At 37.9% G+C, this 24,615-nt stretch overlaps 1 protein-coding gene across 4 annotated transcripts in view; it reads left to right on the top strand.

Annotated features, from left to right (window-relative positions):
• Positions 1 to 2,304: 2,304 nt before the first annotated feature.
• The window catches only part of OPA1 (OPA1 mitochondrial dynamin like GTPase), a 75,985-nt gene continuing 53,674 nt past the window's right edge, over positions 2,305 to 24,615 (top strand). Inside the window, exons 1-8 of one of the 4 annotated variants that reach the window (XM_038748817.1) lie at positions 2,305 to 2,619; positions 3,057 to 3,153; positions 7,480 to 7,587; positions 10,915 to 10,968; positions 11,728 to 11,795; positions 17,018 to 17,128; positions 23,165 to 23,218; positions 23,598 to 23,702. In XM_038748817.1, the coding sequence (XP_038604745.1) occupies positions 2,305 to 2,619; positions 3,057 to 3,153; positions 7,480 to 7,587; positions 10,915 to 10,968; positions 11,728 to 11,795; positions 17,018 to 17,128; positions 23,165 to 23,218; positions 23,598 to 23,702 (912 nt within the window). The remainder of the gene's footprint in view (positions 2,620 to 3,056; positions 3,154 to 7,479; positions 7,588 to 10,914; positions 10,969 to 11,727; positions 11,796 to 17,017; positions 17,129 to 23,164; positions 23,219 to 23,597; positions 23,703 to 24,615) is intronic. The other 3 variants (XM_038748818.1, XM_038748819.1, XM_038748820.1) reach the window with 3 other exon arrangements.

The following is a 24,615-nucleotide window of genomic DNA, read 5'->3' as shown; positions in this document are numbered from 1 at the left end:
TGATCAGTCAGTCAATCACCGGTATTTATTGAATGCTTCCTGTGTGCCGAGCACTGTATTAAGTTCTTCGGAGAGTACTATAGAGTTTCTAGACAGAATCCCTGTCCACAAGGAGCTTGTAGTCACGAGAGAGAGACGATGGTAAAATAAATTACGGATAAGGGAAATGGGAGAGAGTAAGAAAGAATCTGTACAAAAGGGCCGTGAGTCTGAGGGTGGGGTGAATATCAGTTGTTTAAGGGGTACAGATCTAAGCGCTTAGGCAACACACAAGGGAAGGTGAAAGGGGAAATGAGGTGGACAGAGAAGCCCACTTGGAAAACGTGGTTTTTAAACAGCTTTGAAGGGGGGAAATAATGGTAGTATTTAAGCACTGTGTGCCAGGCACTGTACTAAGTGCTGGGATCGTTGCAAGCCTCCTGCCTCTCCCGACTCCGGTCCATACTCCACTCTGCAGCCGGATCATTTTTCTATAAAGACATTCAGGATATATCTCCCCACTCCTCCGAAAACTCCAGGGGTTGTCCATCCACTTCCACATCCAACAAAAACTCCTCACCGTTTGCTTTAAAGCACTCAGTCACCTCGCCCCCCTCCTACCTCACTTCGCTACTGTCCAACTACAACCCAGCCCACACACTTCTTTCCTCTGAAGCTAACCTCACTGTGCCTCAGTCTCGTCTCCCTCGCCGCAGACCCCTCTCCCATGCGCTGCCTCTGACCTGGAATGCCCTCCCTCCTCAAATCCGACAGACAATTACTCTCCCTTCATTAAAAGGCTTATTGAAGGCACATCTCCTCCAAGAGGCCTTCCTTGACTAAGCCCTCCTTTCCCCTTCCCCCACTCCCTTCTGCATCACCCTGACTTGCTCCCTTTGTTCTTCCCCCCTCCCGACCCCACAGCACTTATGTACGTATCCGTAATTTTATTTATTTATATTAAGGTCTGTCCCCCGGCTAGACTGTAAGCTCGTTGCGGGAAGGGAATGCGTCTGTTTATTGTTGTACTCTCCCAATCAATGCAGTGCTCTGCACAGAGTAAGCACTCAATAAATACGATTGAATGAGTGAAGTTGGACAAAGCAGTGGTCCGTTGGTTATGAAGGGACGGAGAGTTTCGGGGCAGAGAGAGGATGTGGGCAGGGGGGTGAGGGGCCCATATAGGTTGAGTTGGCGTTAGAGGAAATAAAATATGGCCTGGGTTATAGTGGGAGAGGTCATTCGCTGAAGGTAGCAGGGGACGATCTGGTTGAGTGCCTTGAGGACAGTGGTGAGTTTCTGTACGATGCGAAGGTGGGTGGACAACCATTGGAGGTTTCCGAAGAGTGGGGAGATTATGGACAGAACAGTTTTTCAGATACGTGATCTTTGCAGCAGAGTAAAATGTGAACCGGAGTGGGGAGAGACAGGCAACAGGGAAGTCAGTGAAAGGCCGATGCAGTAGTTGTAACAAGATACACTTGCCATAAAGGCCTGACTGTTTGTGTGAATAAGGCTACCATGCTTAAATCTAACAGAGAACGGTACTGTAGATTTTTCTAGGCCAAGCGAATAAGTTTCTTCCATTACCTCCACACTCACAAGATTTGCGAGTTTGGTACTCTCAGGGACTTAAGTGGTGGAATCCTTCCATCTGCAATTTTCAGGCTTCCTCTCTGCAAGATATCCCTTAATTATAGCCATCTTTCTGAAGGCCTACCACAGCTTCAGCTCCTATTTCTTTTCTACTCCCTCATCTCCTGCGTGGCTCAATGGAAGGAGCATGGGCTTTGGAGTCAGAGGTGATGGGTTCAAATGCCGGCTCCGCCAATTGTCAGCTGTGTGACTTTGGGCAAGTCACTTAATAATAATAATACTGATGGCATTTATTAAGCGCTTACTATGTGCAAAGCACTGTTCTAAGCGCTGGGAGGATACAAGGTGATTAGGTTGTCCCACGTGGGGCTCACTTAACTTCTCTGTGCCTCAGTTTCCTCATCTGTAAAATGAGGATTAAGACTGTGAGCCCCCCGTGGCACAACCTGATCACTTTGTAACCTCTCCAGCACTTAGAACAGTGCTTTGCACATAGTAAGCGCTTAATAAATGCCATTATTATTATTATCTCCATCTCCAGTGTTCTTGTCTACTGCTGCCTTTTTACCTGGTTAAACTCCAAGGTCATGATATATTTTTCTTCTCCAATCTATTTTCTTTACTATTACATATTGCAATGCTTGGGCCGGAGCAGGTACCCTAAGAGGGGATTTGGTTTTATCAATATATATTTAATAATATTGAAAACTTTTAACATTTTTTTCCAGCATGGCCTGCCAAACATTAGCGCACAGCTACGGATTCAAAGGAAATATACCACTGCAAAAACTGCATCTCGTTTCCCGAAGCCTTCATCATCAACGTCATCCAACTTCAAGGTTTCGGAAGCCTCAATTAAGGATAGCAGCTCAACCATTCTCCTCCCTTCGCCATCTCCCGTTACGAAAATCGAAACTCGCCCTGGTGAATTACGGCTATCAGCCTCGTAGAAACTTTTGGGTAGCTAGATTGGCATCGAGGCTTCTAAAACTTCGTTACCTCGTCCTCGGATCTGCGGTTGGTGGTGGCTACACAGCCAAAAAGGTGTGTATCTTCAGAAGCCCTAACCTTCCAGTTTGTTTCTTTCAAAACAATAATGAATACCGTGGTTTATGACTACCTAAAATGAAAATGCTAGTGAAGATGCGTACAGATAAGCCATATTTTCATTTCTGAAAAACTAAATTTTTCTGGGTGGAAAGAGAAAGTATTTCCACGGACTGACAGTGGACAGTCACCAAGGCACAAAACAGGTGTTAAAGAGGCTATGTGACATTCTTCCGGAATGAATTTGCAAACTAGTTTTGATGGTAGGTAATAAGTAATATGGAGAAATTGATTACAGATTCATTAAGTAAACTGAGGTGCAATAAAGTTTTTAGTATGTGTTGTAATTCATAACTGGTAAGCAGAAGATATTTACGGGTATATGTGTATATATTTTCCAGTAAATGCTTTTGCCTTTCTTTCTTATCTTCTAGACTTTTGATCAGTGGAAAGATATGGTGCCCGATCTTAGCGATTATAAGTGGATTATCCCGGACTTTGTATGGGAGCTTGATGAATACATTGATTTTGGTTCGTACTGTGAACTTGAAAATGCCTCATTGTGTTTGGGTTGCACAGTCCTTAGCAAGAGGGTTTGAAAGTGGCTGCAGTGGTGGGTTGATTATATAGCCATTTTGTTTTCCAAATCAACTTGTCATCCAAAGGAAGGCTAGTTTGGATAATAGAAAAGAAATGGAAACTAGATCTTTTCCAGTTAGTTCAGAGAGTTAACTAGTTCTTGTAATTTAGAGCAGCATGGAATTTTTTTAGCAGTGAGCATTTTTTTATTAACAGTGTGTTCTTAAATCATACCATTCATCTAGGAAATGTTTTACCGTTAGCACTTGGGAGAATACAGTCTCATTGGGTTGTTTCCTCTGCAAACATACCTTGAATTCATTCATTCATTCAGTCGAGTTTATTGAGCGCTTACTGTGTGCAAAGCACTGTACTAAGCGCTTGGGAAGTACAAGTTGGCAACGTATAGAGACGGTCCCTACCCAACAGTGGGTTCACAGTCTAGAAGGGGGGGACAGACAACAAAACAAAACATATTAACAAAATAAAATAAATAGAATATGTACAAGTAAAATAGAGTAATAAATATGTACAAACATATATACATATATACAGGTATATATAGAGGACCTACACTTCGCAGTCCTGGGTGTCCCACATTCAAGACTTTTTTGCATTTGTTTCTAAATTCCAACTTAATTCTTAAGAACCTTCCCCCAAAAGTCAATTTCTCCTTGGGAATTTGCCCTGCTGGGTGACAGTTCCATGGGGGAAAATGCAAGGGGATTAAATTTAATTTCAGAAGAAACTGCAAAAAGGTGCAGTTGCTTCCCTCCCACCTTTCTTCTCCCTACCCTGCTTCACTTTGCTGAAAATTAGTTAAGGCACTTCAAAAACATAAACCTTCTAAATAAAAAAAAAGGTTTATAGCAACTTTTCTTCCTGTATAGCTATCTGGCACATTGGTACAGTCTGTGCGCACTGTTTTTCCCTGCCATCGCTATTTTTTCTTTCCCTGCCATTTTTTTTAATTAGAAATTGAATATAGATATAGGTATCCTATATATTCATTTTAATGGCATTTGTTAATAATAATGGTATTTGTTAAGTGCTTACTATGTACAAAGCACTGTTCTAAGCACTGGGGGGATACAAGGTGATCAGGTTGTCCCACGTAGGGCTCACAGTTTTAATCCCCATTTTGCAGATGAGGTAACTGAGGCCCAGAGAAGTGAAGTGACTTGCCCAGGGTCACACAGCAGACAAATGGCCGAGCCGGGACTAGAACCCCAGGTCCTTCTGATTCCTAGGCCAGTGTTCATGAGGCAACATGGCCTAGTTGCAAGAGAATGGGCTTGGGAGTCAGAGGACATGGATTCTAATCCTGGTTCTGCCACTTGTCTGCTGTGTGACCATGGGAAAGTCACTGAACTTCTCTGTGCCTCAGTTACCTCATCGGTAAAATGGAGATTAAGGCCGTGAGCCCCACGTGGGACAACCTGATTAACTTGTACCTACCCCAGCACTTACAACAGTGCTTGGCACATGGTGAGTGCTTAACAAATAGCATCATCATCATCAATCGTATTTATTGAGCACTTACTATGTGCAGGGCACTGTACTAAGCGCTTGGGAAGTACAAATTGGCAACATATAGAGACAGTCCTTACCCAGCAGTGGGCTCACAGTCTTAAAGGGGGAGACAGAGAACAAAACCAAACATGCTAACAAAATAAAATAAATAGAATAGATATGTATAAATAAAATAAATAAATAGATTATTTATTTTTTATATTTATTTATTTATTTACTATTATAAATTATTCTATCCACCAGCCATGCTGCATTCTGAATGCTCTGCTTATGCTTGAAGCAAGTGTTTTGAAGGGTTTATTTTTTTGCCTTTAAAATGAAGCTAAGACGTTTCATTGAAAAAGTTTGCATCTTCATTCATCTGAGTCCACTGTAAAGGGCCTGACTCTGGGAGCCAGGATATCTGTCGCCAATTTGTACTTCCCAAGCGCTTAGTACAGTGCTCTGCACACAGTAAGCGCTCAATAAATACGATTGATGATGATGATGGTATCTGGGTTCTAATCGTGCAGCTGATTGAATGTAGGCAAAGCCTGTACTTACCCTCTGCAGTGCACTTTCCCCCTGCCCATTCATTCATTGAGTAGTATTTACTGAGCGCTTACCTTGTGCAAAGCACTGTACTGAGCACTTGGGAGAGTAAGCTGTAACAACAGACGGATTCCTGCCCACAATGAGCTCCCAATCGGGTGGCGACAAGCAGGGGCCAGGGTTTGCACGATGCTGCGGGAGCCACTAGTGCTAAACTCATTCCAGGAGTCTCAGAACCAAGTTTCTTCCTTTTTTCTGGTGGGGAAACTCCCGTCCATCCGTATAAGAAAAGTTGTGAAGTTTAGTGAGTTAGGGGTAATGTCAAAGCCTTAACTGAATTACAAAAATTTTAAAACCCTTGCCACTCAGAGCAAGTAATCAGCAGCGTGGCTCAGTGGAAAGAGCCTGGGCTTGGGAGCCAGAGGTCGTGAGTTCTAATCCCGGCTCTGCCACTTGTCAGCTGTGTGACTTGGGGCAAGTCACCTAACTTCTCTGGGCCTCAGTTACCTTATCTGTAAAATGGGAATTAAGACTGAGCCCCACGAGGGACAACCTGATCACCTTGTATCCCCCCCCAGCGCTTAGAACAGTGCTTCGCACATAGTAAGCGCTTAACAAATGCCATTATTATTATTATTAATTCACTCCAGTTAAATCCCAAGGAGTAGAGATTGCATTTACAGTCTGTCCTGTCATCGTGTGTGTGTGTGTGTGTTTCAGTGTGATTTTTGGATAGAGCCCTAGCAAAATGAGGGACCATTCTTCCCATTACACATGTCTATCTGGGTAGAGTGCAGTACAGTGTCAAATGAAATCAGTTGGGCTCATGTAGACAACGTTGGACCTGGGGAATGGGCTAAAATGCAATTCTTCCTTAAAGTGGGATTTTCCAAGATGGCAACAGCCACATTGTAGGATAGCTCCGGCTTCAGTTGTTTGTATTTACAGTAAGACTAGATCTCCGCCAAATTTGAACGGTGGGCAAGGGCTCCCGATTTACTCCATATTTTCTGACTCCCTTCAAATTCAGTCCCTGTGTTAGCCAGATGCTCGTTTCATTTCTGAAAGTTGTCACCGGCTCCATTTAATATTTCCTTTGCGGCCTAGAAAGTTTGTTTACGTTTCAAGATTTTAAAGTGATTAGCCAAAAGCCCCCCTGCTACAGGGGCATTCCTGCTTTAACGATTTGATCACTAGGTCAAGGTATATCCTTGTAAGCTGTGAATTCTCTTACTAGAAGGATATATCTCCTACAACATGGTAGCTGAGCATCTGCATATCCCCATCTTGTCCAAAAATCATGTTGCATCGTCCACTTTGTCCCTGGTAGATAAGGATTTAGAAGGTAGAAGGTTCAAAAACATGTGAAATAGTACATCAATCAATCAATCGTATTTATTGAGCGCTTACTATGTGCAGAGCACTGTACTAAGCGCTTGGGAAGTACAAATTGGCATCACATAGAGACAGTCCCTACCCAACAGAGGGCTCACAGTCTAAAAGGGGGAGACAGAGAACAGAACCAAACATAACCAACAAAATAAAATAAGTAGGATAGAAATGTACAGGTAAAATAAATAAATAAATAAATAGAGTAATAAATATGTACAACCATATATACATATATACAGGTTTCTGTCACCCTGGTTTCTGTCACCCTGAGGGAAGCTCAGAAAGGTTGGGAAAGACAACTTTTGAACCATATTTGTTACTCTGACATTTCTCTGTCACTTAACTAACACTTAGCAGTGGTCAGTAACACTGTCCAGGAACCAAATTGTACTGCTTAAAATTAGCTTCTAGTAAATAATGAATTTTAAATGTTTGCAATTTGTTCCTTTAGTAATATTAATTGAAGGACTGATCACAGGGTTTCAGTGATCCTGTCGTTTGCTTGAAAGACTTTTCCTGGCAGAGGACAGCTACCGTGTGGTAACCTTCTCCCCTAGTCTTCCATCTCTTTCTATTCAACTCACAAAGCAGAAGCACACATTGCAGCAGAAATGACTGCACCCTAAATGAATGGCCTAAATGGAGTGGGGAACGTAGACCGATAAGTCTGCGTATACTTTTCTTTGGTAGACAAGATTTAGTTTTAGAGCGAAATGTTGATTCCTCTAAAATAGGCAAAATGTCCAAATGTTTGGGGAGATAATTTTGTGAATGTAATGCTTTTCAGGTTATTACAAATAATTATGTTTCTCTTTTTTCCAGAGAAACTTAGTAAATCCATTCCTGATTCGGAAGAACTTGCCAAGTTGGTGCCTGACTTTGAAAAGGTCGTGGAAAGCTTTGATGTTCTGAAGGGCTTTTTCTCAACAGGTAAATGTTTTCCTCTTGCTTAGTGGATGGTCTAAGTCATTGGTTCATAGAGAATCCATGAGAAACATTTGTGGTTTTTGTTTGTTTTCCCTGTTTTTATCCATTGCTTACCTTTTTATTCAAATATATAACCCATAATGAAAATGAGCCCGTGTGGCTTTAAAAATTCTTAAAATACGAACTTTGCCTTTGGTTGCGTAGAATAAGTCTAGGTCTTTGAGAGATGTGACTATCATCAACAAATTTTCATTGAGCTCTATTGCTGGTCTAGATGCTAGATGAAGTAAAAAGGAAATGAAAATGCACTTTCAATCTCTTAAGGAAGTGTCCTACTACCTTGCCCTTCTTCAGTAGAATTAATAAATTCCTTATTCATCTTAAATCATTTCAGTCCCAGATTAGCTATAGTCTGAAGTACAGCATTTGTGCCAGGCAGCAGCATGGCCTAGTGGCAAGAGCACAGGCTTGGGAGTTGGGGGACGTGAGTTCTAATCCCAGCAATGCCACTTGACCTTGGGCAAGTCACTTCACTTCTCTGTGCCTCAGTTCCCTCATCTGTAAAATGGGGGTGAAGACTCTGAGCCCCAGTGGGACACCCTGATGACCTTGTATCTACCCAAGCGTGTGCTTGGCACGTAGTACGTGCTTAACAAATACTATAATTACTGATTATTATCTTATTGTATAAAATAATCAGATCAGGTAACCCTTGGGCTATCCAAGGCTCTGAATCTGGAGGCAAGCAGTTATCTTATTCCCTTTTTACCAATGCTTCAGTAGACACTGAGAAGTAGTGATTTGGCCAGGGTAAACTAAATGGCAGAGTGGGGATTAGAACCCAGATCTCCTGACCAGTCCATTCCCTTTCCACTAGATCATGCTAATCCCTCTTGTAAGGATCTTGGAGCAGATGAAATTTCTAATAAAAAAAAAGGCAGGGAAAGGAAAAATAGTGATGGCAGGGAAAAACAGTCTGCACAGACTGTACCAATGTGCCAAATATCTCTACAGGAGGAATCAGTTGCTATAAACCTTTTTTTTTTTTAGAAGGTTTATTTTTTTGAAGTGTCATAAGTAATTTTCACCAAAGTCAAGCAGGGTAGGGAGAAGAAAGGTGGGAGGGAAGCAAATGTACCTTTTTTGCAGTTTGTTTTGAAATTAATTTAATCCCCTGGCATTTTCCCCCATGGAACTGCCACCCTGCAGGGCAAATTCCCAAGGAGAAATTGACTTTTGGGGGAAGGTCCCCAAGAATTAAGTTGAAATTTAGAAAAAAATGCAAAAAAGTCTTGAATGTGGGACACCCAGGATTGCAAAGTGTAGGTCTTTGCTCTGGGTGGTACACTTGAATAAGGATGCCATTCTACCAGTCTTTTCTGTAAAATTATTTTGTGTATACATTAGCCGAATTTGGTGGAGAAGTTTGAAAGAGAAGCCGTTTTATTATTTTTATTATTATTATGTAATAATTCAAGGCACCAATGTAGAGTAGGAACAGATTTATATTCTATCACTAAAATATATATGTATATTATATTAAAATGTACATATATTTTATACATATGTATAAAAGAGGCTTCTCTCTTATCTCTCCCACCTTATTAGGGATTAAATAATGGTGTAGTATAAACATTTTCCTTTGCCTCTCTTTTATTTCATCCTTGGTTTTTTTGCCTAAAAACTATCATAGAAACGAAGGGTTTTTTTTTCCTTCTGTTTCTTGCCATTCCCCAACTTGGTACCAATTCTTCTGTGACAGTTACTAGCAGGGGAGTAAACCTGTACTATATTACCATTTATGTTTTTTAAAACATTATGTAAAATAAACTGCATAGTCCCCATGATACAATGTTCTAACGTACGTTTATCTGTAAAATCCACTTGTTTAGAAGTGGATTTAAAGAAACTTTTAGAAGTGTCTTAAGTCACGTTCAACCCTGGGAAGCTTGTTGTCCGAAAGGCTGTTAATCTACATACCAGTTTCCCTGCCTAACCAAAACTATAGTGACAAGAATTTTGAAATGAAAGGGTTTGAAAATTGCCCGCCTTCCTCCACACCTGGTGAAATTCAAGAAGGTTTCTGTAAACCCAAACCAAACTGGTTGTGTTATATCGCTTGCTTCCTCCCTGAATAAATTTGTAGTGGAGAATTTTTACAGTTGTAATTATGTTCCCTATGGAAAAAACTAATGAACTTCTGATACTGTAACACAGAAGCACAGTGGTCTGAAATAGCAAGTGAGAGCAGCCGGCTGGAAATGACAAGGTCCTGTTATCTATGACCATGAACCACAGTGGTTCCTCTAAGCTGTGTACAGTGGAACCCAAAATGATGTGCAGAATATCGAGCATAGATACTCAAAACGGGTTGGCAAGGAAAACCAACACACTTAACAAAAGGCAACCTTTTCAAGCTATATTCAAGTTGTGAATTAACTATATAAATCTCAATTGGTACATAGGTAGCTTGAAGGTTAGATGAGGTCAATTGAGGAAGTATTTGTCAGGAAGCTCCTCTGACTTCATTTTTAGTCGATGCAAAAGTGTTTCCATGTCTCAGGGCAGCAACTTAAAAACAAACACATACCACCTAGGTTATAAATAATACCTTCAGGACTTGTGAATGGGATTTAAGTAACAGTATGGCGATCCAAAGCCAAAGTAGTTTTAGAGAATCCCCAATAAAGCAAAATAGCCTCTAGTGACAATTAGATAATATGCCACTGACTAGCCTTTCTCTGAGGCAAAAAAGCAAGAAACCCATATCTCTCACAATTTGTTTTTGTGGTGGATTTTTTTTTTCACTTATTCCAGCTTTTCTTTTCATACAAATTTTTATTTGGCGGCAGACATGTAGTAATTTGCCAAATGAAAAATCTATAGTAGACTTTCTTTAAAGTAAACAAAAAATGGTTTGGAGAGCTTAATAATAGGTTTTATCCACTTGGATATTTAAAATGTGCTAGTTTTATGTAGGTTTACCTTTTTAGATTTCTTTCCTCGGCATGAACGGATGAACAGAACTGGCACGATCGAGATCGATAACTCTAGAACAAATAGCCTAAATATCCCAAGTTAGTGACAAGTGGATAAGACCTCCTATTTGTGTTCTTTTATAATTGAGTATTTTAATTTGCATTTTAACAAGAAACAGATTATTAAAACGGATTAGATGATAAAATGGATTTGGGGGCGTATTCATTTATTTGCCCAATTATCTGCCCTCCCCCTTCATTACGAGACTAGAAACTCTGAAATATTTGCTTTGCAGATTTATATTCACTTTCACATTTATATTTCATTTCCCATTTTGCTGATTTTTCACAGGTCACAATTTGGTTAGTGAAGTCATAGGAGCTTCTGATCTACTTCTGTTGTTAGGTGTGTAAAAAGTCCTTTTTTGTTGCCCTTAACATGCCTCCTTAAATCTTAAGTGCTTCTGGTAACTAATTACAGGTAAATTAAATTGTGAATCTAAATAATAATATTGGTTCAGTTATTTCCTGGATCTTAAGAATTTTAGCCATGTAGAACTTTAGGGTAAGCTTGATACCCATGGTGGCAATAAAATGTCATTTCTTTAGAGAATAGTAAAATACCTAAATATGATCCTTCAGTCTAAGTTTCTTATGAAATTGTTTTCATATCCAGAATACCTCCTTGCAATTTTCCTGAATACTTTCTTAATTTAAATAAAAAGTAATTTTATTTTCTCATCCTTTTTGTCATCTTTTGATTTATCCCATTGCCTTACATTATTGTACATTTTATATTCTCATTGTCAGAATGTTGCAAGTATAATTTCCTTTTTTCAGTTAACAATATGTGATTATTTTATCCAAGAAAGGAATAAGTATCTAGTTTGGAAATAAACTTTACAGATATTTTGAGTTACTTTTTAGTCTTTACTCTATTACAACTTTTAACCTGGTAGTTAGGTGAAAAATCCCCTAAAAGATGATTTTGTAATTCTAAACCAATTGCCAATACTTTGGGGGCACATAATGACAGCGTCCAAGAAGTGATTTGATAAGTTGGACACTGCTGGATTGCTCTAAAAATTGAGTTTACTAGCTTGGAGTGTGAAATAGATCATAAAAATGATCTGAAAATTAACAGCGTTGTTTGTTGATTTGATAGGTTCATCAGGAGAAACGGCATTTAGGGCTACAGATCCAGGATCTGAAAATGACAAGCAATACCGAAAGGTAGGTTTTTAAAGAAAAACTCTTAAAGTATGCCTTGTACCAATTCCAGAAAAGATTTTTTTAAGCTAAATTTGGATGGTCTGTGTGATTTTTAAAGTGTTAACATCTTAGTTGCCCCATCCAAAAGGATTAGTTTAAGAATCTTGGCGGGGGTTTTGGCCGTTTTTTGGTTTTTTTTTTTTGTACAATGTCTTTAAAACCAAACTTGGAAAGTATACTAATAGTAAGGTTGCATAAGAGCAAGGAAACCAGACACGTGAGCCAAAGACTTCAAATATGTTCTCTGCAAGACAAGCTGTGAATGACTTGTCAATTTTAATATTTATGCCTTAATAAACTCTTTATAATAATAATAATAGGTTTTGGTAAGTTTGCACATCATGGGTTTTCAGGAAGACCATGTGAATTTGTGGAAAGAGCATGGTTCTACCTCAGTATGGTCAAGTAGAATAAGCATGAGACTGGAAGTCCGGAAACCTGGGCTCAGCTCTGTCACTGGACTGCTCTGTGACCTTGGACAAGTTAAATTTGTGATCTCTGTTTTCTCATCTGTAAAATGGGAATAAGAAACCTACCTCTCCCAGCATCAATGACTGTGAGCTGTGTTTGGGCCTGGGATTATATCTGATTTGATTCTTATGCCTCCTCCAGTAATTAGCAGCATGGCTTGGCACATCATAAAGAAGCAGCATTGGATAGAGCACCGGCCTAGGCGTCCTAAGGTCGTGGGTTCTAATCCCGGCTCCCCCATTTGTCTGCTGTGTGATCTTGGGCAAGTCACTTCTCGGGGCCTCAGTTACCTCATCTGTAAAATGGGGATTGAGACTGTGAGCCCCACGTGGGACAGGGACTGTGTCCAACTCAATTTGCTTGTATCCACCCCAGCGCTTTGAACAGTGTCTGGCACATAGTAAGCGCTTAACAAATACCATCATCATTATTATCATAAAAGTGCTCAAAAATAGCCTAATTAATAGCATTATTATTACGGCATATAGCCTTTGCATCATACTATCCTACCTCAAACTTCAAAATAGCTGTTTTTACGAAAGCCGATTTTTGAACAAGTATTTTTAATTAATATTGCTTATCTTTCCGAGATAAGCTATTGAACCAAGTCTTAAATGTGGTACTTTTTAAAGCGATCCTTTCACTTTTTTTATAATACGTTGTTGGAAAAATATTTTATTTTTATTAGAAAAGCTAAAAGAAAGCCTCTTAAATTAAAGCGTTAGTCTGTCAAATTCCAATTAGCTGAATATTTTTCATTGAACTGTGTTATTAGTATTTTTGAACATGATAGAGTATCAAACCTGGGCCCTTTGAAAATATGGAAATTGCAAGAGGCATATTTCTTGTGCCCAATTAAAGCTTAAGCTCTTAGTGGCACTAAACATGTCATTTCTATGTTTTGTGCTTCCCAAGTATTTAGTACAACTCATAGCACCCAGTGAGTGCTCAATAAATACAATTATTACTGTTTATTAATAATGCAACTCTAAAAGTAAAGTTTGAAATAAAATACTCCTTTTTATTTCTTTTCCACTTGTTTAGGAAATTTGAACTAAAATGTATTTTCAAATTTCCACTTATAGAAAGCTGAAGGTATGCTTGGCGCTAGTGTGATTGTTCATTTGCATATTTAAACAGTAGTGTATCGTGGCGTGATAGATCACCATTTCCTGGTTATTCCTTTGGTATTTTATTACTACCAGTATTCTAGAAATCTGGTAAAGCCAGATTTTTCACCATGCCTCACCTTGCCACCATTCTAGAGTTTGACATTAATTAGCCAATTGGACCTGTATAAATCAATGAACTGGTTGTAATCCTGAAGACCTCAGTGAGCACTGCTGTGATTTATCAGTAGTTTTTGTATTCCTGGCTAAAGCTCCCATTGCTCTTTCTTAGAGAGCAGGATTAGAACAGACTGAGCAGCATTTTTACCTCCACTTTTGGTGAGCAGGACTCCTGCTTAACCACCTAACTCCTTTTAGAAGTGGCCTTGCCTTGATTTCTGCTGCTTAGAGATGAAAAAATGTCTAGCTCTGTTTGCATCAATCGTATTTATTGAGCGCTTACTATGTGCAGAGCACTGTACTAAGCGTTTGCATGTGCTCTCCATGTCCCTAAGACTCCAGGAACAGGAGACCTTTTTTTTTTTTAAGCAAATTATGAATGATGGAGAAAAAACATTAACTACCAGAGTCTCTGTCACTTATTTCTGGTAGGAAGAAGGTAGGCTAATGTATTGTCTTAGTTATGGGGAAAATTAAAACCATTTAATATCAGACCCTCTGTCTTGACTACCCTGTTGGAAAAGCTGATGTAAGTTATCGATAAAAGATAGCAATTATTGGATAGTATCAGAATTGGCCTATCCTATTTTTCTACTTACATGTGCCACCATGAAGCTCCTTCATTTCTTTTCCTTTTTCTTGAGTTTCTCTTTTTAACTGTGTTCTTCATGTATTTATCTACTTTATTCTTTTGTTTTCATTTTAACCGTTTCAAACCATCCCTTATTCATTTGTTGCTTTTAGTTGTAGGTTGATATTTCCTTTTGTAAAGGATGGAATGGAGTTATGCTAGCTTTTAACATTGAGGACTTGTTTTACTTCATATTGGAGCAGGAAAAAATGTCAGCATAGAATCCATAGAGCTCTGAAGAAGTTCTCTTGTTCTCTAACTTGAGACCTTACAAAGTTAAAGAAATCAGAGGTGACATGCTGAGAGTTCTTGACAGAATGAGAATTTTTTCAGCTTTGCAGTATAAATATTAAAGTTCCCCTAGAAGTGTCTTTTTGTTGACTTGATTTCTTGAAAGAACTTGAAAGAACTAAAGAGCAGAATTGTACTCTATATACCTCATTAAACATACACAAGAACAGAGCACTTGCTGATTTCTTAAACTATGTTTGACACTGGAGTAAATGAAAATGGAATTATGGATTTTGGCAGGTGAGGTCAGTATGTCATAATATCCACCTTAAATAGGTAAATGGCAAAATAAGTAAAAGTCTAACTATATCATAATACTCCTTCTGCTTGGACAGAAATAAATACCTCATGCTGAATCCTTGATCTTGGAAAATGGCTTTTTATCATTTGAGTCTTAGGCTATTTTAGTCTTAGGAAAAGGAAAAGTCGATTTTAGTCGTAGGAGAATGAAAAAAAGAATGAAAGGGATTACAAATGAAAATATTTTATGAATATTGATTCTTCTAGTAGAAACGAGACTTGGAAACAAGACTTACTATTGCATCAGCCTCCTCACTGATCACCTTGCCTCTCGTCTCTTCTCTCCAGACCGTACTTCACTCTACTGCCCAGATCATTTTTCAGAAATGTCATATTGCATGCAATGGTTGTCCATTCCTCTCCCCATCAAAAAGAAACTCCGGACTTTTGGCTTTTAAGCCCTCGGTCAGTTCACTCTTTCCAAGTTATCCGTTCTTCCCCTTCAACCCAGCCTGCAGTCTTTGATCCTCTGAGGATAACCAACTTACTGCGCTTCGTTCTCATCTCTCCTGCTCTTGCTCAGGTCCTTCTCCATGTCTGAAACTTCCTTGCCCTTCACGGATGGTAGACCACACCTCTCCCATCTTCAAAACCCTTTTGAGATTATATTTCCAGGAGGCCTTTCCCTAACCCTCAAGCGGCACTTCAACCTTTCCATCATCACCTATGCACTTAATTTATCACAGCTCCCATACCCCTTATTTGTGTGTCGTAGTTTTACTCCTCCAGTCTGTGTTATATTGAAGTGTCTGTCTCCCTTGCCAAACAATAAGGTCTTTTAGAGTAGGAATTGTGTTTTCTAACTCAGTTGTAGCTCCCAAGTACATCAGTAAATGCTTTTGATGAAAACGTAGGCTTTAACCGTACTGTCACAAACACCAACCAAACAACACTTTTACTGTGTCAAATAAAAATAAAACGTGGTGCTTTTCTGATGAACCAAAGTGAAACTTCTTTTTAAGAAAAAGTGTTGAAGTTCTTTTGTTAAATGGGAATTCCATGTACTAAGCAATAGGACCGTGTGATTTCTAAAGTGGAAATATGCTCTGGGGGATTTGGTTCCTGACAGTTCCTTGTCCTACACTCATATAAATTTATATTCCGAACAGTTGGGGCTTAGTCAGAATCGATGGTTTTCAAACCGTCCTGATGCTCGTGGTCCATTTTTCTCCCTAAAGAAATGCCATGAAAATGTATTAAATACTGTAGTATAGTGAGCATTTCTAACATCTGGGCTCTTCAGGGACTCAAAGTGTTTTTTCGTTAGTCTTCCTCAAGCAAGTTGTCGATCTGACTCCTATATTTTTGGTATGTGATATGCATCCTTGGATAACCTTGAAAATTGCTGAAGAGCACCCAACTAAGCATATGGAAGAATACAGTAGAATTTTGTAGATGTGATCCCTGCCCTTAAGAAGCTTATGTACCAAGTCCATATTCATATTAAGTGGTTTAATTACATACCAGAAGTTTTCCCTTTTAGAATTTTTAAGAAATTGTATAATTTCAAGCAATCATAGGATGCTTGTTGAATTCTCAACTCCCTATTTCCCACCCAACATTTGTCTTGATGAATTGTCGATGCTGCCATCAAATTTACATTTTAAAATAAATGCATATGCACACAATATTTAAAAGGTCCTAGAATGACTTCATGTAAAATGTCCCTTTTTGTGGTGTGTCCTGATTTCTGTATTTTTGTAAATGTGTTTTTAGAGATCTAGAGACACCTGACTCCAGTCGATCATGTAAAAAATAGTCATTTGGAAATTGGTTTGGGTTATGTCTCTGACGGACTCTCCCTAAGTGTTGTTTATGTTTTCTCTTTATCATCATCATCATCAATCGTATTTATTGAGCACTTACTATGTGCAGAGCACTGTATTAAGAGCTTGGGAAGTACAAATTGGCAACATATAGAGACAGGGAGATTTGAGCACTGCATTTTTTGGACTTCATTTTTTCTCCACAGTAGATTGAGCCACTCTCATCATCCGACAGTGCTCAGGGAGAGATAGAAACTTAACAGATACTGTAGTACAGAGCCCCATTGCATGGGCACTAATTAATTTCAAGTAGATTTCATTTTTGCTTAAAAACTATCCATTCATTACGATCTTACATCTGTCTTTGCATACCCTTTGTTTTAACATTTTCTCCTCCCCAATTTTCCCCTTCTCCTCATTGTAAACTCATGGCAGGGTCTGCTTGGTGAACTCATTCTCTTACAACAGCAAATCCAAGAGCACGAAGAGGAAGCACGCAGAGCTGATGGCCAATATAACTCAGGCTATTCCCAACAGAAGCGAAAGGTGATGGTTGAAGGGGGACTACATGCCGTGTTCACTCTAATCAAACATTACAACCCAGTTTGCACAGAATTTTAATCCTAATTCCTGAAAACGGCTTCTTAATGAACAGTAATTTTGCAGATTTATAACATGCTCATCGGGCAATTATATGACCAGTACAAATGATTATAAAAGCATCATCTGTATAAATCATTGATATATTCCTGAAGCCTGTGTTTGGAAAAAAATGTTTTAAATCATATTGTGGTAGTATCCATCTGGAATTTGGGATCCTACCTTTGATCTTGCTATTAAGCAACCACCTGAAAGCAAATGTATCTTCTTGCTGACAGATTCCCACAGCTATAAAATATAATTGTTTTTATATTAGGATTTGGTATAATTTAAATGCATTGTATAAAAGCATATACGTTATTGGAATTTCCACATTTTATTATGATTAGTGGAAACTACATCATTTTACTTGAAGAATAAAAGTAATCCCATTCATTCTCAGGGCAAAGAAATATATCACCTTTGTAGTATGTGTCTATAACATTTAATTAGATGATTCAAGGAAATATCTGGAATGATAAACATCAATGATAAAGATTAGAAAAAATGGCATTTAAAATTTTTCTTTTACAAGACTTTAGTCAAAATAATTTCTGATTTTAACATTGTGTATATTCAATCATAAACATTAGTGCATATAATTCTGCATTCCTAGTGTTTAAAATGATTCAAGGAAATATCCAGAATGATAAACAGCAAAGGTGAAGATTAGAAAAAAGGCATTTTAAATTTCACTTTTAAAAGGCTTTACCTAGTCAAAAAAATTTATGATTTTAGCATTATGTATATATTAAATGATAAATGTTAGTGAGTATACCCCTACATTCTGTAGTATTTTAAACCTACACATTTTTAACTATTATGAGAAGCAGCGTGGCTTAGTGGAAAGAGCTTGGGCTTGGGAGTCAGAGGACATGGGTTCTAATCCGGGGTCCACCACTTGTCTGCTTTGTGGCCTTGGGCAAATCACTTCACTTCTCTGTGCCATAGTTACCTCATCTGTAAAATGGGGATTAGGACTGTGAGCTCCACATGGAACAACCTCATTACCTTGTATCTACCCCAGTGCTTAGAGCAGTGCTTGGCACATAGTAAGTTCTTATAAAATAGCATTATTATTATTATTATTATTATTTCTGTACCCTGACTTTAAACAAAAACCGTGAAAGTTGATTTAGCATAATTATTCTGTTTACTCTGCAAAAACTGTCTAATGGAACTAATGGAAGCATTAGAATAACAGTCACTATTTAGTTCCTTTTCATTTTTTCAATATTCATTGTTTTTCATAATTCCATGGCTGTGGAACCTGGGACTGGAGGCTTGCATTTAATGTGGATGAGAAATAATGACAAATAAGAGAAAATAGCCTGTAACATAATGCTTCTTCAGCATGTGGTTTTTCCATTAAGAAAGTTGAATTCTCTGTAGTACTGAGGAATTGAAGGGCCATTATTCAACAGAAGTACTGTATGCTGAGAGGATATTTAGGATGCGTTTAAAATATATTCTCTCTTAATTTGGCAGCTGAAATCTGATCATCTCTCCAAAATGTAGCTGGGGATTAACATAATGAAAGAAGTTAGGGTATTTTTGTAGTAATTTTGATGTTTTGCTCTTCTAATGTCTTTGTGTAATTCCTTTAAATTAAGGGTGATTTGCCGATTATAATAGTATTAAATATTACATTGTAAAAAAAAGAAAACCTAATCCTTGAAAGTGTTGTCCCCAGTGTGAGTTTGGTTCAGAAAATAGGAGAGATTTGAATGGTTTTCCTATGTGACAAAAGTTGATATTTAAAATTGTGTAGCTTAGTGAAAGAATGCCTATTTGGGACCCAAGAGACTTAAATTCTAGTCCCAGCTCTCCTATTGAAGGTTTACTGTGGCCAAGCCTCGTAACCTTTCTCAACTCAGCTTCCCTACCTATAAATTTAACTTCTCTATTAGAAGGGATATGTTGAGTCAAATAAGATAATGTAGCTGAAAATATTTAAAAGTGTTTGGAAGAAAACAGTAACATCAAAACACTACTTTTTCTGCCATCGGAGGAGTACAAAACCAGAAAAGCTTATTTCTTCCAAGCAGACTAATTACTTCTGTCACCATTTCCAGCTCTAGAAAACCCAAATGAACCTTTCTTTTGTAACTTTTTAACAATTAGTTGTGGCAGTTAATTTGGAGAATATATGTCCTCCTTTGCTGTACAAAAAGACCTAGTCTTGAGCGGTATGTAGGGTAACTATTCTTGGAAGAATGCTATTTTTAGGATTTCTAGGTCTGTTAGGGGGGGAATAGGGTATTTAATTTTTTTAAGGCTCTGTTTTGTGAGCAACCAGTAAAATTTTAGCTGTAGTTTTCTATAGAGGCCTCTGGTAATTTCTGCGGTTTCCACAGCCCTGGAATTTTAGGAAAACTAGAGGGTACAGCTTTAGTTATCCATTACTTTTTGGGTGAGTTTGGATGGTTTTTCCCCCCTGAGTGAGTATCTTTATTAAGTTCAATCATATTAAGTTGTTGAATTTTAATGGAAAAAACTGTTTTGGCTGCCTTTTTGCATGTCAGTATGAAGGAATCCTCTTTTTTCAGTTTTTTTTTCTCGTCACAACAAAACCAGGAAATGAAAGGAGCAGTGATTGAAAGACCACGTTATATGTGTCACGAGGTGAAAATATGAAAGTATTTTCATCTGGGCAGGGAATGTGTCTAGCAACTCTGTTATCTTGTACTCTCCCAAGCACTTAGTTCAGTGCTCTGCACAGAGTAAATGCTCAAAAATACAACTGATTGATCATCAGTATTCCATATTTCCTACCTTGTTTGAATATTTTCTTATTGTTTACTAGAAATTTCAGCTTCAGTTTATTTTTTAAGGTTATATTACTTGCTCTGCAACCCCCTTTACAATAAATCACCAAAGTGTGGCAAATGCTTGAAGTTGCACTAAACCAATCTGATAGTGGCAATAAGATTTGCAGTCATCTTGACTAATAGTATTGAAAAAGCTAGAGGCAGAGTTTAAATTATTTTCTTCCCACTTTGAAAATGTAATTTTAGGTTTGAAACATATAATCAGAAGTATTCATGAAATCTGTCGTAGAATTATAGAGGTGGTTTTAAATTCACCTTTAGTTTAAAAATACCATCCTTGGGCTATATGAGATAGTACAACTGCTTTGTATAGTTCCCTTTGCATCAGTGGTATAAGTAACATGCTCTCAATATATTTAACAAAATGTAGCATGAACATGTTCTCTAGTTCTCTGTACAATTTTTAAGTCTGTACAAGACGAGAACTATGTGTTGTGAAAACATTCACAGGACGCATGAAATCAATACTAATATAAAATAATCTCTGGCTTTAGAGAGCTCATCAAATCTCATTTTTAATAGTTATTTGGAAGGATCCTATCCCATTACAAGGGTTCATGTTATTTTATAAAAAACCTGAAAAGAATAATTTCTTTATTACCCTTGAAAAATATCAATTCTTTGATTTTTTTGTGGTGCCCTGCCGTAACTCTTTTGCGTCTTCATGCCTTTGAATCTTAACCACCTGCAAACCCTGTCCACTCCATCGAAAATGCTTATCTGGACATGGATAAAGAAATGATGAAAATAAATGTGCTATTTGTTAAGCATTTAGCAGTGTACTAGACACTGGGGTAGATGCAAAATAATCAGGTTCCACATGGGACTCACAGTCTCAGTAGGAGGGAGAACAGGTATTAAATCCCCATTTTGCAGATGAAGGAATTGAGGAGAAGTTAAGTAACTTACCCAAGGTCACACAGCAGACAAGCAGTAGAGCCGGCATTTGAACCCAGGTCCCCTGATACCCAGTCCACCTCCACTAGGCTATGCTGAAAAGCATACGCATTATAATGACCCCCAAAAATGCCTCCTTACTGAGTTATTTTGGCTTAGAATCCTCGTCCACATATCAGTCAATCGTATGTAATTTAGCTCTTATTCTGGGCAGAGCACTGTACTAAGCATTTGGGGGAATATAGTACAACAGTTGGTAGACAGTTTCCCTGCCTACAAGCTTGCAGTCTAGATGGGGAAGCAGATAGTAATATAAATGAATAAATTATTGGCATATACATAAGTGCTGTGGGGCTAGGGAGGGGTGAATATAAAGGGTGCAAATCCAAGTGAATAATGGGAAGAAAAGTTTTGGGTGGGAATCACGAGACAGTATCTACTAAAAAAATTTAGTAACATCTTTTAACTTTACTAACAGCATGGACAGGATACAGTAGTTTTTGGATTAGTGTTTGTTAATGTATTTGCTTGCACTTGTATGTCATGGTGTAAGCGAGAGGAAACAGCACGTCAACTAAGAAAATGCAATTTTTCATTTGGTTTTAACAGTTGCAAGTTCATAGGTTTCACTAGCTTTGAAAAACGGAGTTGTTCAGTTGCTTCAGCATGAAGTCAGAAAAACTGCATAGATGTGTCTGTGCTCTAAACATTATTGCAATCATAGTATGATCATCATCATCAATCGTATTTATTGAGCGCTTACTATGTGCAGAGCACTGTACTAAGCGCTTGGGAAGTACAAATTGGCAACATATAGAGACAGTCCCTACCCAACAGTGGGCTCACAGTCTAAAAGACTAAATGATCTAAATGATCTAATTGGCCATTACATTTTAAGTTTTAAAGCTTTTTTAAAAAGTCATTTTTACTGAAATCCAGTTGATGTGGGAGGGGGCTAAATTAATCATGTCACTAATGTATCTCGAATATTAATATTTTGCAGCTTTAAGTAGTTTACATAGTGCTCAGATTTTATTCTTGCATCGTGTGTTGGTAATCAATCAGTCATTGGATTTATCAAGCACTTGTGTGCGAAGCACTGTATTAAGCACTTATGGAACAATATAACAGTTGGTAGACCTGTTTGCTGCCCGCCATGACCTTACAGTCTGGATAGTGATCTTAATGACTTTTCGAGAAGATGAAATGTGTACATGTTTCATTAAATAAGTAAAAAAAAATTACTCTGCATCCAAATTTTATAAATATATCTGTTTCCAAGTATATTTTATAAAAATATAAAAGTATATTATATCCTTTTATATGTAATATAAAACATGTCTACCAACTGTTATGTTGTACTCTCCCAAGCACTTAGTACAGTGTTTTACATACTGTAAATGCTCAATGAATATGACTGAATGATTGATTAACGGATATTTGAATGAGATCTGTTTGTACATCCTGCACTGTTTTCTCCCTCCTCGAAATACACGAATACGGTTGTTTTGGAAAATGGTAGCCTGGATGACGCGGCTTTTAAGACCTTATTGAAGAGCGGCGAGCTAGACCTGTTTCATTTTACCGAAGCCATTTTTGTCTGGGTTAGCTCTATAACTGCATCCCTCTGAGAGTTAATTTTATACCTGCATCACCTGCCAGCCTATTCACTTGTCGCACAGTACATGATGTACAGGGAAGAGAGAGTGAGCTACGCTGTACAAACCACGAGCACTATAATAAATTCCTCAAGGCAGGCTCTCAGGGCAAAGCCTCACCTGTCATTTCTGATAGAAGTCAGAAATGAATTATACACCGTCTATATAATTTTTATATATCCAGCTTCCTGTCCTCCGATTTAAAATAGCTTCTGAGGAGGAGCAGTGGCAGGTTGTGCTATGGAGAAGGAACCATGGAGATGGTTTCCTCACAGTTATGAATTTTCCTTTGCTCAAGAATTGATGAAGACATTCATGGGAAAAATATTGAATTTAACCGGTTACTCTTAGAATCTCAGATCCCTTTTTTGATGAGTATAGATAATTTAGGGTGCTTCATCTTCAGGAAACTTATTTTGGGTAGTTTATTTGAAAGTGCATGTTACTTTTGTTTTTCTTCTGTCGTATTAAAGCCTTTTGCATTGGCATTAACTTAATGTAAGCAAAGTTAATTCTGAGCACTAGAAAAATGTTTGATCTTTTTGGTGTTGTTTTAGGTGTCAGACAAAGAGAAAGTAGATCAGCTTCAAGACGAACTCTTGCGTACCCAGGTAATCCTAATAGTTGGAAAAATGAAAAATGTGTCTTAAAGTATATTGCAGTGGGAGATTAGGGTGGAAGGAGGAATGCTAGGCTAAAGCAGAACCTGGCTGCTGTCCTTTGAGGCTCAAGGAGAAGTAGAAAGAATGAGAGAAAGCAAAGAATAAGAGGATAAAAAGCGGAAAAGAAGAAAAAAGGAAGAAAGATTAGGAGAGGAGAAAGGAGGACTTTAATATACAATTGCTTCATTATTCGAATATTAGTTATGAAATGTTTTTGGAGAAATGGGAGTTGTTTTCCATTTGATCACTTACACCTCATTCATGAACTATCTTTTCTCTTTCTCCCCTTCATTTTAACTTATCCAACATGTGCATTAATCTCTTGTAGTTGAAATACCAGAGAATTCTGGAGCGCCTAGAGAAGGAGAACAAAGAATTGAGAAAATTGGTGTTGCAAAGAGATGACAAAGGCATCCATCATAGAAAGCTGAAGGTACTAAGACCACTTTTATCCAGTACTCCTCATGTATTTTGTTCACTATTTTTAACATTAATAACAAAAATATTTTTTTAGTTAGCAACTTAAAGACAGATCTTGATTTTGAAGCTTAATGACTGGAGGTCATGTCTCAATCTTATTTCTTAATGATATCTTCATATTAAGTTTTTTGTTGTCTTGCCACTTATAGCCTATCACAGAAACTTAATTCATCATTATAATCAGATGTGTCTGTCATTTCATTTGGTGTTAAGCTACTTTCTGTCAAACATTCCTTTCCCTCGTATGATGCTTTTTCTCATGGTTTTCTTCCTGCTTTACAACAATTCTTTCAGAAGCCAGATTTACCTGAAGGAAAAAAATCCTTATTTCAAGTACATATTTTCTTTAATGGAGCACATATTTGTAAGATTTCTTTTCTGTCTAATGAAAGGGTGATATTTGAAGCAAATCATCTTTAATTGTAATTTATTCAAATTGTTCGAAATCAAATTGAGTCCGTACATACGATCAGGGTTTTCGTTTCCTCCAGAGAGTTTATCTTCAGATGTGACTCCTTGCAAAATCTAAAAAATGATCGTTCTTAATATAAAAAGAACAAAATGACATAGGGTTTTATTTTATTTATTTTGCATTGAGAAAGTGTCTATCACCAGGAATAGGGTGGTGAAGGGGAAGGATATTATGCTTCAAAGTAAGTATTGAGACAGTAGTTTATGTCGGTTTTTGAATTGGAAAGTATACTAACTGCTAAGTAGAATTTCAGATGACTTCCTTGCAGATCACCTCCCTCTCTGTGGGAATTATTTTTCTTTCCTGTTGCGCTTCACACTTCTGCTGCATCTTTATTCACTTACCTCTCTTTCGTCCCAACTTCCATCTTTTCTCCCAATTTCTATGCGCAGGA

The sequence above is a fragment of the Tachyglossus aculeatus genome, chromosome 7, assembly GCF_015852505.1.
Source record: "Tachyglossus aculeatus isolate mTacAcu1 chromosome 7, mTacAcu1.pri, whole genome shotgun sequence".
Lineage (NCBI taxonomy): Eukaryota > Metazoa > Chordata > Mammalia > Monotremata > Tachyglossidae > Tachyglossus > Tachyglossus aculeatus.
Note: the sequence above shows the minus strand (reverse complement) of the source record. Positions and strands in the feature narration are given on the sequence as shown.